This window comes from Chenopodium quinoa, unplaced genomic scaffold (assembly GCF_001683475.1).
Source record: "Chenopodium quinoa cultivar QQ74 unplaced genomic scaffold, ASM168347v1, whole genome shotgun sequence".
In the NCBI taxonomy this organism is placed as follows: domain Eukaryota; kingdom Viridiplantae; phylum Streptophyta; class Magnoliopsida; order Caryophyllales; family Amaranthaceae; genus Chenopodium; species Chenopodium quinoa.
The window spans coordinates 583,678-598,368 of record NW_018743033.1 but is presented as its reverse complement, the minus strand read 5'-3'; the positions used below and the strand labels follow the sequence as shown (position 1 = coordinate 598,368).

The following is a 14,691-nucleotide window of genomic DNA, read 5'->3' as shown; positions in this document are numbered from 1 at the left end:
GGTGGCTTACCTTTCAAAAATGTGCTTTTAGAGGACGTGATGAGGGAGTAGATTCAAAAAATCAGGGAAACTTTTTAGAGATGCTAAAACTTATTGCTTCATACAATGAGGTACAAAAGGTTGTGCTAGGTAATGCTCCACAAAATGCCATTTACACAGCTCCGACCATTTAGAAACAAATTTTGCACATCTTTGCTCAAAAAGTACAAAAAGAAATTCGTGAAGAGATTGGTGATTCAAAGTTTTGCATTATTGTTGATGAATCTCGTGACATATCTAAAAGGGAACAAATGACTATTGTTATAAGATTTGTTGATAGGAATGGAATTCTATGAGAACGTTATTTGGAGTTAGTACATGTCAAAGATACAACCTCTAAAACACTTAAAGAAGAAATATGTAGGGTTTTATTTAATCATGAATTGGATATCAAAAATATTAGAGGACAAGGATATGATGGAGCTAGTAATATGCGTGGGGAATGGAATGGCTTACAAGCTTTGTTTATGAATGATTGTCCTTATGCATTTATGTGCATTGTTTAACGCATCAATTACAACTGGCTCTTATTGCTGCTGCAAGAGAAGTATTTGAGGTTCATGATTTTTTTAATGATTTAGTTATTATTGTGAATGTTGTTAGTTCCTCTTCTAAACGTCATGATGAATTACAAGATAGACAAATATCTGAATTGGATCATTTAATTGAAATTGAGGCTGTTGAAACCGGAAAAGGGGTTAAATCAAATAGGCACCTTGCAACGCCCAGGGGATACGAGGTGGAGTTCACATTTGAAGTCAATTTGTAGTTTACTAAGGATGTTTAATGCCACTCGGACGGTTCTAGAAAAAATTGTCGTTGATCGTCGAGCCTCATATTCTCAACGTGGGGATGCTAAGTATGCTCTAAAAAGGTTGTTAGCCTATGATTTTATATTGATCATACATATGATGCAGGAACTTATGGGTTTCACACATGTACTTTGTCATGCTTTGCAATTTAAATCACAAGACATTTTAAATGCCATGGATTTAGTTGCTAGCACAAAAGACTCAATTCAAGACTTTTGAGACAATGGTTGGGATAATTTGTTATTAAAAGTACAAGAATTCTGCTCTAGTCGTGACATTTCTATCCCTAATATGGTTGCTTCCTATTTTGATATAATTCGCTCTCGACGTAACAATAATATCATTACAGTGGAACGTCATTATAGAATTGATGTGTTTACACCTACTATGGATCAACAATTGCAAGAACTAAACAACCGATTTAATGAAAAAGCAACAAAGTTACTTATTTTAAGTACATTAATGATGGCTATAAACACTTTAATGTGGAAAACATTTGTGAGCTTACAGAGAAGTTTTACCCCGAAGACTTTTTAGAGCATTTTCACCGTGATGTTTCTAATCATGCACATTTGAAGAATTTAAATAACATAAGGGATTTATGTCAATGTTTAGCAGAGAGTGGGAAGTCGAATATATATCCTCTAGTCGATAGATTGATTCGACTTATTTTGACCTTTCCAGTAAGTACATCAACTACCGAGAGAGCATTTTCAGCAATGAAAATTGTGAGACTAGTTTGCGAAACAAGATGGAAGATGAATTCCTCTCAGATTACTTGATTGTGTATATAGAAAAAGAAATTGCTGAGAATATTTTTAAGACAAGTAATCATATAATTTTTAGTTATTTTTATAATTTTATTAAGGTTTTTATAGATATGATTTGTGTCGCTTGTGTTAGTTGAGTTTTGTATTCTATTAATATTGGCCCGGTCGATAAAATATTTCTGGATCCGTCCTTGCGAGGGTTATCGTTCGTCGTTAATCTCGTGATGTCAATGAATATTCCAAGTCAAATCCTATGAAACACATGCAAACACAATGGTTAACGTTAGTCGTTAATCTCGTTATGTCAATGAGTATTCACAAGGATCTACGAAACATATGCAAATACGAGGATTAACAAGTTAAGAATACACGAAAAAGATGCAAACGCGAAGGTTATTTTAGACCCACTATGTTAATGAGCGGAATAAAAAACTAGCCAAAAAATATCTTTAACACCCTCTCACGTTTCAATTTTCAGTATCAGTTTCACTCTTCACTCCGCACCGCCACCACGCTGCTTCTCCTCTCTTTCAACCACCGCCGCCGCCATCAATCGCCGCTTTTACACCATCTTCTAGAATCTTCTAGAACTTCACCGTCACTACCACCACTGCCTTTCCTCGGATTTTCGATTAATCTTCCTGAACTACCGCATACGCCGTCGTTTCGTCTTCTGTAGACTAAATTGATCGAAGATCGGAAATTGTTGATGATCGTGAGTTTCTGTAAATGAATTGATGGTACTTGTGTTCTTGATTTTCAGTGTTAAGATCTTTCTGAAGTTTGCTCAACAACTGCATTTATGGTATACATTTGTTTCCTTCAATCTCATTGATGGATTTACTTTTGATATTTTCAAGTTTTTTCTACTGATTTTGCTGCAGCTTTTATTAATTTGTATTTTATTTGTTGCTTTTAAATGTAATTTTAGGCAAATTTAGTGACTTTTAGGTTGGTAGTATAGTGATTGATGTAGTAATTGAATAATATGACAATCTAAATTACAAAGTACAGTATTATATAAGTTGATCCAAGGAAATTCACCATTTTCTTAATTAGATTGAATTCTTAATTAGCTTGATTTTTTGGGTAATATTTATTTCATGGAATATTGTAGTAGAAAATTTATGTGATTTTAATGGTGCATTTTAGTACGTTTGATATTGAATGTGATTTAGAGTAGTTTTTTGAGTAAATAAGTGTTGCATGTTGCAGTCTTATCAGAATTGGATGTCGAAGGAAGGTGGGTGTTTAACTGATGGGGAGATAAGTTATGATAATACTACTAGAATTGAACCTAAGCGCTCGCACCAATGGTTTATCGATGGTGGCGAGGCAGGGTTTTTACCGAACAAGAAGCAAGCTGTAGAAGTTCCCGGTAGCAATTCATTTGTTGGAATACCGACCTCTACTCTTTCTCCTTGGGGAGGTGTGGCTGGTTTTAACTCGGTTCCTAGTCAATTTACTGAACAATTGTTTGTTACTGATGCTATTAGGTCTACTAGTTTTGATGACAGAAATATTGAGTCTGTCAGTATGGGTAGTTTGGATACGGGAAGAAAGGTTACGGATGATCCATTTGGGAGTAATTCTTCATTTGGTCTATCTATGACTCATTCATTGGAAGATCCTAAGTCAGGGATTAACTATGGTGGGATAAGGAAAGTCAAAGTTAGTGAAGTAAGAGATCCTGCGGACTTCCTGCCATTGCCTACAAGGCCTGCCTATGCTAGAGAATCTGAGGGTGCTATGTCAACTGCTCATGGTTATGGCAAGGTAGATGATAGCGGTATATCAATGGGTCTGACATATGGCCGAGAGGAGGAAAATATTGTAGCAGTTGGGGACTCTTATGGTAGGGAAGACGATGGCTTTATATCAATTGACCAATCATTTAGTAAAGATGCTGGCAACACATTGGGAATGGGGCATTCCTACAAGGCTGATGTTAGCACTATGTCAATGGCGAATACGTTCAGAGGTGCTGATTGTAATATAATGCCAATGGCTGAAAACTTTAGTAAGGGGGATAACAATGTCATTTGCGTGGGAAACCTCAGCAAAGGAGACAATATGGTCTCCATAAATCATACATACACAGGTGAGGGATCCATCCCAGCTACTAACAATTACAACAAAGGGGATGACAGCACCACAACAATTGCTCTATCTAGCAACAAAGATCAAAGCCATGCATTGTCCATGGGTCACTCATTCAACAAGGGAGACAGTAACATAATATCCTTTGGTGGCTATAATGGTGATAATGATTTAGATGCTTCAGGGACACTTGTATGCAATTATGAAGCGCTAATGGGTCAACCTTCAATTCAAAGATCTGATACATTGAATAAGAAGGATTTGACTGTCTCGAATGCTGATGCAGCCATAGTTGCTGCTCAGGCTATTGCTTCTAGAGCAGAAAGTACCTCCAGGAAGAAAGAGGACATTAAATCAACGAAGAAGATACCTCCCAACAATTTTCCTTCGAATGTGAGAAGTTTACTTTCTACTGGTATTTTGGATGAGGTTCCAGTGAAATATATTGCTTGGTCACGAGAGGTAAATCTACTTATTTTGTATTCATTTTTGACTTGGGGAAATTGATATTAACAGTCCCAACTGGTGTTTGATTGATAGTAGTCCCACCTTTGGGGGTGTCTTCTCAAAATCATTCTCACCGGTGCTCCTTTGGGGGTAACTTTCCAAAATAGTCCTCACCTGCACGGTTAAAAAGAGCCACATTTATAGTTAGATTGGTTGGCCTTTTCGTAAACTGCTTCCATTTTGTTTTGGAAAATATGTAATAAATAAGCCAACATTTTTGCGTTTAGCTCACAATATGTTGAACTTTTGATTAACTATGACTCTATGAGTAAGTCGACCTATGTTAGGTAATAACTTTCAATGGGTTTTTGTACCGGTAACCAGCAAGCTAAAGAATCAGCAGGTTCCCAAGCCATCCAACCACCGCAACCCCTCTCAAGCCACCCAAAACAACCAACAACCTTCTCCATTACCGCCGCCCCACCTCTCCCTTTCTATCTCCTTCACCCTTTCTTTCTCCTCCCATTCTCTCTCCTCCAAACCCCTCCTAAGACCGGGAAGCAGCCTGCAATAGATGATCAACCTTCAAGGTTTAATAGGGGGTTTAGGGTTTGCAATTGATAGAAATTGATGAAGCAACTCGGGTGGAGTTTATTTGGTGGTTTTGCCGGTAAAAATGGATGGATAAGTGATGGTCCATAGACCATGGTGGGGTTTGAAGGATGGTGGTCTATGCAGATTAGACATGAAGAGGAGAGGAGAAAATGGCCGGCGTATCTACTTCTGCGGCTGCCTTTGCCACGGTCATTGCAAGGTGGTCCGTCTCTTCCTCCATCGAAGCCACTACTGAAAACAGGCCTGCCAGTGGAGGGAGGAGGAGAGAAGAAGAGAGAAAGGTGGGTCAGGTGGAGGGAGGAGAGAAGGGGTGGTGTAGGAGAAGAGAAAAAAAAAGGGGGATGGTAACCGGTGGAGGAGAGAGAGAAAGTAGTGGTGATCGGTGGAGGGGAGGAAGAGAGGTTGAGGTTTATGGAGAGGAGAGAAAGAGCTGTAGAGAGAGGAAGAGGGAGAGGTTTTTTTTTTTAAAAAAAATAATTAATTTTTAATTAGAATAAATAAACTAATTTAAAATTTACACGTGGCATTTTAACCTTTACATTTGGTTACTAATAGGTCATAACTCATTTTTGAAAAATACCCAACAAAGATTGACTTACTCATAGTTAATCAAAAGTTCGACTTAAAAGCTAAGAGGTTGGCATATTTCTGACAAATTTTCCTCCTTTATTCTATTTTGTTTTATATTTTAAAATTTGGAACATGCAACCCATTTCCTAATCAGAAAAGCAGCACCCGCATCCCTTTCCAGCAACTCCATTCCTTGGTTATCCTTGTAGCTCATCCCTTCATAAATCCATTCTCCCCCTCTCTTTCCTCCTAGCTTAGCTTTTGTTTAATATTCTAAATTAGGGGATGTCATTGATTTTGCTATTTTTCATATAATTACTAGCTATGATGACATAATCAAGCTTTGAGCTTTTGTTTTGAGATGGCATATAGGTTACAGAGAATTAAATAAGAAGAGGAAATAGAGGCAACGAGATATTTGATTATTATGGCTGTGCTAAGATTAAATTTTTTTGGCCAATATGATTTATTTTTTGAATTTATTGAAATCTGATATAAACTTTTGGTGTACTTTGGTAGTTTAGAAGCATTACCTGGCGTACGGGTATGGTATGGTGACATGTAGGAAGTGGGAGGAGATTTAAAGGAAGAAGGATAATGATGCTGGAGCAATAGTCCAATATGGGTTTTCTTGAAAATTCATGGAATTTTTAAAAGCCTACATTATCTTTTAGTTATTATTAATTATTAGGATTTTTGCCTATGGGTTTTTACCTTTCACCTGAAAGGATTTTTCCTATTTTTATAATCTTTAAGAGTTTTAGTTGTTAGGATATTTATTTGTTTAATTTATTTATGTTAGGATAGGTTTAGTAGTTGGTTACAAATATGATTAGGACATTTATTAGGATTAGGATTAGGATTCTTAATATTATAACATATTTTAGTATATGATTATTAGTTTCCTATTTTATCTTTGTACAAATATGGGTGCATATCAATAGTGATTTTTAATGAATAATGAAGAGAGATTTGTTTTGGGAATTAACCCTTTGAGCGTTGCTCATTTGATTGTTAATAAAAAACATCACTTGTTGCGACTTGTGATCATCTTCTAGTTGCGACTAGGAAGAGACCCTCTATTCTTGCGAGAATTAGAGTACTATCTAAGTTATTATGATGTGGATCTCTCAAGACTCTCACAATGCTCACAAGCTATAATAATATTGGATCTTCGAATTTTAGCAAGAACTAAAGAATTATAAGAAAATTATAGGATAGTACTCTAATTCTCGCAAGAATAGAGACCAACAAGTTATGTTTTTTTATTAACAATCAAACGAGCAACGCTCAAAGATAAGATTGGAAACTAATAATCATATCCTAATCTCTCATCATTATTCATTAAAAATCACTATTGATATGCACCCATATTTATAGGGTGAAAAATCGTACAAAGATAAGATTGGAAACTAATAATCATATCCTAATAAGATAGAATATTAAGAATCCTAATCCTAATAAATCTCTTAATCATATTTGTAACCAACTACTAAATCTATCCTAACATAAATAAATTAAATAAATAAATATCCTAATAACTAAAACTCTTAAAGCCTAAAAATAGGAAAAATCCTTTCAAGTGAAAGGTAAAAACCCATAGGCAAAAATCCTAATAATTAATAATAACTAAAAGATAGTGTAGGTTTCTAGAAACTCCATGAATTATCAAGAAAACCCATGGACTATTGCTCCCGCATCAGATAAGAAGATGAGTATGGTGTGGGTAAGAAAGATAGAAGTTCGAAGAGGGCACGGAAGCTGTCAACGGTGGGCTTCCTTTTCTGATGGTGGTCTGGTGGATGTTAGTTTTCAGGTGGCATTGGGAGTTAGAGCTAGGAAGGGTGGTTTGGGACTTGGGAGGGTAGGAATATGGGCTTTAGTTGGAAAAGGAGTGGGAAGGCAGAAGGAAGCAGAAGAAAAAAAAAACAAATTCACTTTTTCTTCAGGGTATCTCATTAGATCAATATGAAATTGCACCCCTTAAAGTTAAGACTATTCTGTTAATCAGCAATTTGGACCTTAAGAGAAGATGGGTCATAGTTGGGACTGTTTGTATCAAAGTCTCCTTTTGGCTTTAGCTTATTAATGGTGATATTACTGTACGTTTATATCCTAGAAGGAGCTCCGTGGCATCATAAAAGGTTCTGGATATCTTTGTGGATGTCAGTCATGCAACTTTTCCAAGGTGTGTTGTCTTCTATTCTGTAAACTTCTCGTTGGAAATTTGGGCCGGCATTTGATCTGATGAGCAGATTTATTATCTGTTTGTTTAGGTTATTAATGCTTATGAGTATGAGCGTCATGCTGGGTGCAAAACCAAACACCCCAACAATCACATATACTTTGAGAACGGGAAAACCATTTACGGGATTGTTCAAGAGCTTAGGAATACTCCACAGAATATGCTGTTTGATGTTATACAAACAATAACAGGCTCACCCATCAATCAAAAATCATTCAGGCTTTGGAAAGGTGACTGCAGTTTAAATTGATTGTTTCATTTTTTTATTGAACAAATTAGTCCAACCTTTGTTTTAAATAATATTTCTTTCAATGGAATTTGCAGTTTCTCATATTCTTTCTTTTTCATGTTTGTCAGAATCTTTCCTGGCTGCGACCCGGGAACTTCAGCGCATATATGGTAAGGATGAGCGGAACCAGTCATTATAAACTCATTTGCAGCTGCAGTATAAAGACTGGTAAGCACATCCCTACTCTTCTGTAAAATTTTACTGATTGAGTTGTAAATTGTGTGTGATGGAAATTATGTGATAAAATTTGTCTGGCATGTAATGAGATGATATTATTATTATTATTTTTTTTTAAAAAAATAAATAAAATAAAAAAAAACTTGTGCCCAAACTTGTTTAGATTATAGAATAAAGTCTAAAAGAAAGAAGCAATTTTCTTGTAGACTTGTATTACTAATGTCTACTCTTTGTAGTGGGGGAGAAAAGATATTAATTGTAAGGGATTGAAGCATAGCTTTCCCTCCCGACTCACTCATCCAAAGAGAATCTTGCTCTTTTTTTTTTATCATGTATGCCATAAAATGACTGGGGATGATGCTATATCCCTTGTGTGATCTATATTTACTCAATGCTCTATTACAAGGTTTACAATGATGCTGGTAACAGTGTGGTTAGGGCTTGATTATAGCATGCTTTGGTTACAAGTTCTAAAGCTTGAAACTACGTTGAAAGTAACTCCAGGCTTTTTGAGTGATTTAGAAATGAATGTGCTATAGAATACGTTTTGAAATGCCCCCTGAACATGCCATAGAAAGACTTCATTTTATTACATTTATCTGATTAAAAATTTATTGTGTGGTGACTTCATTTATAGCACTCCATGCTTCTTATTCTGGGATTTATTTATCCATTGTTCAACTAAAGGACTTGAACGCTGTATGAATAGAGCTTGGAAACATGAAAAAGGGATTTGGATGGGAAGAAAGCGAACTGGAAGGATTCATATATCTTCTGTTTTCAAGATTCCAAGTCCTTATAATGTCAGAAAAAATTTGAAGTGAAAATGCAAGCTCACCCTTCCCTTCCCTCTCCTGCATGCTCCTCTCTTAGCTCTAACTAACGTCCCAAAAGTGTGAATAAGGGATACCAAGTGTAATTTACAACTTAAAGTAAGGACACATGAGAGCCAGTAAGCTCAGTTGAAGGGTCAATAGTTAAAATAAGTTTAAAACTTAAAATAAAGGATAATAAGTTTAGATTAGGAATTTTGGGTGAAGAAGAAAGCCTTAGTCATGACACATTTATTTTTCATTCTCTGTTTCTAAATTTTATATTGCTGTATGTAGAAGCTAAAAGATTATTGTGTGGCTGTCACCTTGTTTCCATGGTTTTAGTATGATGCTTGCATCACCAAACGTAGAGTGTGTGTTTTGGGATATTGGATGACATAGTTGGTGATTGCTAAAGCAAGAACTGACTTTCATCTTTTAAGTGAACATTCTGACATGTACCTGTATTATCTAGGAAGCACAAAATTTTCTGGTCCCAGTTTCCGAGTCCCCAAAGTCCCAAACGTTTCTGAATACCATCCGTTTCTGTGCTAATGAAGCTAGAAATGCCTGGGACTTGAGATTTTCCCTTTTTCGATATGCTTCCGTTTTTGGTATTCAAGCCGTTTTCGTGTTACACAGTGTAATTATTACCTACTCCCTCTGTCCCCAATTGTTTGCTCCATTTGCCTTTTTTAGTTGTCCCTAAAAGATTTCCCCATACTACTTTTGGCATGTTTTTCCACTTGCACTCTCTCTATCTCTCTCCTCATTGATATTTGTGTCAACCCATGTACACCATTTTTGGCCCAAGCCTTAATAAAGTGCATTTTTTGGTTGGGGCAAACAATTGGGGATAGAGGGAGTATCAGTTCAAGAGCCCTTACAGAAGTTTTTGTTTCCTCACACCTAGATACTAATGGTTGACCTACTTTTTGATTCGTAAATCGTTATACTTTATACTTCCAAGAATTTTTTGAGCTGAATGGACCTCTGAATTTCACGGGATCTACATTTTTTAATGACATATAAGAAAAAGAGAGATAGGAGTAAGGGAGAGGGAGGGACACTATTGTGATTTTTTGACTGCTAGGCTTGTTTAGTTTGTTTGGATATATGATATATCAGCGCTCAGCAGCTTTTTGAGGGACTTTTGTTTTAAATTTGAATGCCTAATGTTCTATAGGAACTTTTATTTGTTTTGCTGATCATTTGGATGTGGCAAGAGCAACTTTTTAATTTTATGAATTTATCCAATTTCATTGCAATCATCATTGTGATCCCATTTACAGATCTGGCATGTGTCCTGTCTAAAACACCGTGTCTGATCTACAATTTGTTTTGCCGTTTGAGCCCTTCACAATTGTCTTTTATCTGCATCTGTAATAACTGTTATTTTTGCTTCTTTTATAACTAATTCATTAAAAAACACGAACTTATCTTTTGTTCTTTCAGCCAATAACAGACATAACCTTAGTATTGTTTAAATTTAACTTATGCACACTCCAAATATTCCATAAAATGCAGTTTGCAGATCGTTTAACATGGTTGGAATTAGTTATATCATTGTAGTTCAAACTTTAATGGCTGAGTTTCCAAATTCATGTATTTGGCTGTATTTCGCTTATTGTGAAATTATCTTATTGTGCAGGTAAGGATGGCAAGGTTCTCTGATGCACTGGTGAATTATCTTCTTATAGTTTTGCTTCTAGGTATCAACTCCTTCAATACCAACTGTATAAAAGTGGGATTAGTAATATGCTATGTTGACCAAAATTATTTTTTTAAGATTTGGTCTCAACTTTTGTAATAGTAATTTTTGTTTTCCGGATATTATCATATTAGACCAGTGCTTGTAAATGATGAAAGTGTTTAAAGTAGATGAATTTTTGTATAAAGAATGGAATGCCATGAATTTTAATATCTGCTGTACAGTTTAAGGAGTATGCCCCAGTTGATCTTTTTGATTGACAAACTTTGTTAATCTATTTTGCCAGCTCATGTTTTTTATTTAACACTTGATGAGTCAGATTGAAGACAATACAACTGTTGCATAACTCTTGTTAAATCCGTTTGAGTACTACACTTCACCACCATTGAAGCTTACTCCACCCACCTTCACCAACACCACCATTTCCACCATCTTCATTGTGTCCACCTTCTCCGCCGTAAAACCATCATCATGATACCGGCCGCCAAATTAAATGAAAACCCTATGAATAAAGGGTTAAATTAACACTTTGTTTGGATAGAAAGATATGGAAGGAAAAGAAGAGAAGAGAAAGGGAGGGAGACAAATTCTCTTGTTTAGGTAAAGGATTGGGGGAAGGAAGGGAAAGGAGAGAGAGGGATCCTTTCCCTCTCTCTTTAATAAGCATGATCCCTCCAAATTGGAGAGATTTGCAGGGAAAATAGAGCTCACCTCCCCCTCCCTTTCTTTTCCCTTCCATTCCTCCTTTTTCTCTCCCCTTTGTTCTTTGCTATCCAAACAAAACGTAAGGGCATGACTAACCCCAAAGGGTAGGGGTGACCATGTCCTCCATTGAAGCATTATCTTTTCTTGATTTTCGAAGATGCCGTTGAAATGGTGGAATTGGGAAAGAATTATAAGAAAGAGGAAGGAGTACTTAAATGGAGCAAACGAACGTGTTTTTTGTTAACTCTGTTTGGTAGGAACATTAATGGGGCATTTGGTTGGAGGGATAGAAATAAGAGGGATAAGAAAGGAGGATAAAAATAGGGGAATGATAGGTGGGATAAGGATAAATAATTTTTATCTCATATTTGGTAAGTATGGGAAACAAATTAGGGATAAGTAATAAAATTATAAAAATACCCTTACTAACTTCCACCATTTCTCCTTACCCTTTCAATTTCATTAAGGGTAATTTGGACTTTTTCAACCCATTTCTTATCTCTTCCCCTTATACTATCCCCTTTTATAGAAATGAAGGGATAAGGGGGTGTTTTAATCCCTATCTCTAACCTTATTCTAATCCCTATCCCTCTAAACAAACACTACTTTTCTTCTATCTCTATTTTTTATCCTTATCCCACCCCTTTTATCCCCCTAAACAAACACCCTCTAAGAGTTTCATAACATGGCATTGTATCTATTTCAATTATGACAAAAGTACAATCTTACCCCCTTTTAAGTGGAAAATTTGTCCAAAATATCCCTTATATGTTTTTTTTGTTGATAAAAAAGACCAACTTGAATTTTCTCCCGTTTTAGCCAATGATTTTTCTGCAATATGGGTTATAACAACCAAAACTTCAAGGTACTACTTTCACTTTATCATGAGTTGTTGATATGCAGTTGGAAAAATTGAATTTAAATGGTTCGTTTTATTTTAGTCCATGGAAATTTATTGAACATCATGCTTCATGTTACAGCTGACTGGCCATTGCCCTGTTGACATTCTACTTGGACAGCGGAAGAAGGCTGATGCCCATGATTCATCAATCCATGTCCTTGGGGTGAAGCTACATATGGCTCAGAGTTATTATTGGTTAGGCCTCTACCAAAAGATTGAACTTTTTAGGGTGTGTTTGACAATATAGTGGTTAGGATAACTTTTAGTGGAAAATGTACCTTTTATTGAAAGATACGGAGTAATTATATTAGCTTTGAAAATTAAAAGTAGTTATTGACATTTTTTTTTTTTTTTTTTTGGGACTTTTAGTCCCTGTTTAGCAATATATAGTTGTTAGCTGTTAACAAACTATTAACTATGAAAATAGATGGTTAGAGTTTGAGTTAATATATTTATATCCTAACTGCCCTCATTATGACCTCTGTTTGGGTTTTTTTTTTTTTTTTTTTTTTTTTGGGGGGGGGTGTGGAGGTCATAGAATTATATGGTTACTCCGTATTTTTTATCCCTAAGGAGCTGCCTGGAATGGGTGTAATGGGAGGGGAAAAAATACATGAGTAATAATTGTGGATTTTTTTAAAGTTTGGATCTAGGGTAATTAATCAGTGGGGTAATATATTCCCCTAAAAAGGGGGTTAATAATTACCCACCTCCCCCCTAGCATAACAATTTCCCCCGTAAAAAAGCACTCTCTTCTGCTATACTGCATCTTCCTTCTCCCCTGCTAAGCTGTTGCCGCCATTATAGTCGCCTGATGGAAGCTGCTAGCCGCCACCATAGCTCATCAATTCCGGCGAGTTACGAACAAGCATCATGAATCGGACCCATTGGTTGAAGAGATAGTTAAACAAAAGGTTAGGGCTTTTGATCCTTCAAGTGAGGCGATGCTCGTGGTGGTCTCAAATTTATCAACGACATGGTGGTTGCCGCCGATTGCCATGAATTGGTGGTCTTTACCCCAGGATTGTTGCCAAACCTTAGAAAATGAATTATTACTCTCTAAATCAATGCTCAAGTAGAATCTACCCTATTAGATATTACCCCCTTCATAATTTCTGGAATTGCAGGCTTGCCCTAAAGAGAGAAAGAGAAAGTGAGGTTTATAAAATCCACTTCTATGTAAGTAATATTGTAATACCCCGTATTTTTATACGTATATTAATTTAAAGTATTATTTTATGATGTATTTAAATAATTTAAAATGAATTATTTATGGTATTTTAATAATTTAAAAAGGTTTATTTAATTAAAAACCCATTTCTATTTATTTATTTGGTTTTAGAAATATGTTATTTCGTTATTTAGAAACTTTGGGGCATATTTAATTTATAAAGGAATTTTGAAAGTCAATGGAATTTTAAAGAAAGTCAAATACCAATTTAAATGGGAATGAGAATCATTAAGGGTAAAAAGGAAAATTAAGTTAGGAGTGTTTTGAGAGGGAATATAAATACCCATCTTATGAGCAAATTTAGACTTTGCCCAAGGTGGAGAATACCCAAAGGAAAACTCTCTTTCTCTCTCCTCTTATTTTTCATTCTTCCTTAATTTTCCTCTCTCCCTCACCGCACACTCACGGCACACACCACCACCACTACTCGGTGGCTGGCTGCCACCACCGCCGCCGCCGCCGGTCGCCGCCAGCACGGAGCAGCAGCAGGTGACGACACCGACCACCCTCCCCTCCCTTGCGGTTTGCGGGTTTATTAAAAAAAAAAAGTCTTGCTTCTTCCAATTTTAATTCAATCTAGCCTTGTTTAATTATTGAATTTGGGTGTGTGTAATGATTTTATGATGTTTTAATAAAGATAAATATGCATATAATTTTCAGATTTGGTTTTGAATGAAAAAGCCCCAAATTGGTAAACCCTAGGTTTCTAAATTGATGTTTATTGATGGAATTTAATGGAGGTTGATTAAAACTATTGAAATTAGTGTTTTAAAACTAAATTACAGCAATTTAAAAGTTTTATAATGCTGAACTTTTTATGTAGAAGCTAGAATAAAGCTTTTTTGAAGGGATTTTAATTACCCATTAATGGGGAATAAAAGTAGATGGTTTTAATTAATTTTCAGCATGTTTTAAAAGGTATAAAAGTGTTTTAAAGAGTGTATATATTTTTGGAAATTTAATATGAATAGATATTAATGTCTCTTTGAAATTGTGGGTTGTAGGAGACTTCCAAGTGAGTGATTTCGTGTAGTCGTGGCGATTTTGAGATCATATTCGAGATATGTACGCGTACTCGATATTATTTAAGCGTGTAGAAGCATGTTAGAATTTGTTTTAATGATTATAAAATTAGTATCATGTTAGGCCTTGTTGGAATTGGTGACTTGGATTGAATTGATTGAGTTGGAATGATTCTTGGTGAAATATTTGTGAAGCATGATTGGTTGAAATAATTATTTATTGGAATTGGTGATATTGGAATATT

At 35.6% G+C, this 14,691-nt stretch overlaps 1 protein-coding gene across 2 annotated transcripts; it reads left to right on the top strand.

Annotated features, from left to right (window-relative positions):
- The first annotated feature begins 2,008 nt into the window (after positions 1–2,008).
- Positions 2,009–10,797, top strand: LOC110730510. Of its 2 annotated transcripts, none has more exons than XM_021910311.1 (6): positions 2,009–2,426; positions 2,837–4,183; positions 7,476–7,541; positions 7,630–7,828; positions 7,956–8,055; positions 10,528–10,797. In XM_021910311.1, the coding sequence occupies exons 1-5, from the start codon at positions 2,424–2,426 to the stop codon at positions 8,024–8,026; spliced, it is 1,686 nt and encodes a 561-aa protein (XP_021766003.1). In that variant the 5' UTR covers positions 2,009–2,423; the 3' UTR covers positions 8,027–8,055; positions 10,528–10,797. The 2 variants fall into 2 exon arrangements, with proteins under 2 accessions (XP_021766003.1, XP_021766002.1); XM_021910310.1 differs by having other exon boundaries at positions 2,010–2,426; positions 7,473–7,541.
- Positions 10,798–14,691: the final 3,894 nt, after the last annotated feature.

What these genes read in the sequence shown, in the direction of transcription:
- LOC110730510 (XM_021910310.1), top strand. An exon ending in AGTCATGCAACTTTTCCAAG is followed by an intron (nt 7,542 to 7,629) that starts GTGTGTTGTCTT and finishes CTGTTTGTTTAG; the next exon opens with GTTATTAATGCTTATGAGTA. An exon ending in ATCATTCAGGCTTTGGAAAG is followed by an intron (nt 7,829 to 7,955) that starts GTGACTGCAGTT and finishes CATGTTTGTCAG; the next exon opens with AATCTTTCCTGGCTGCGACC.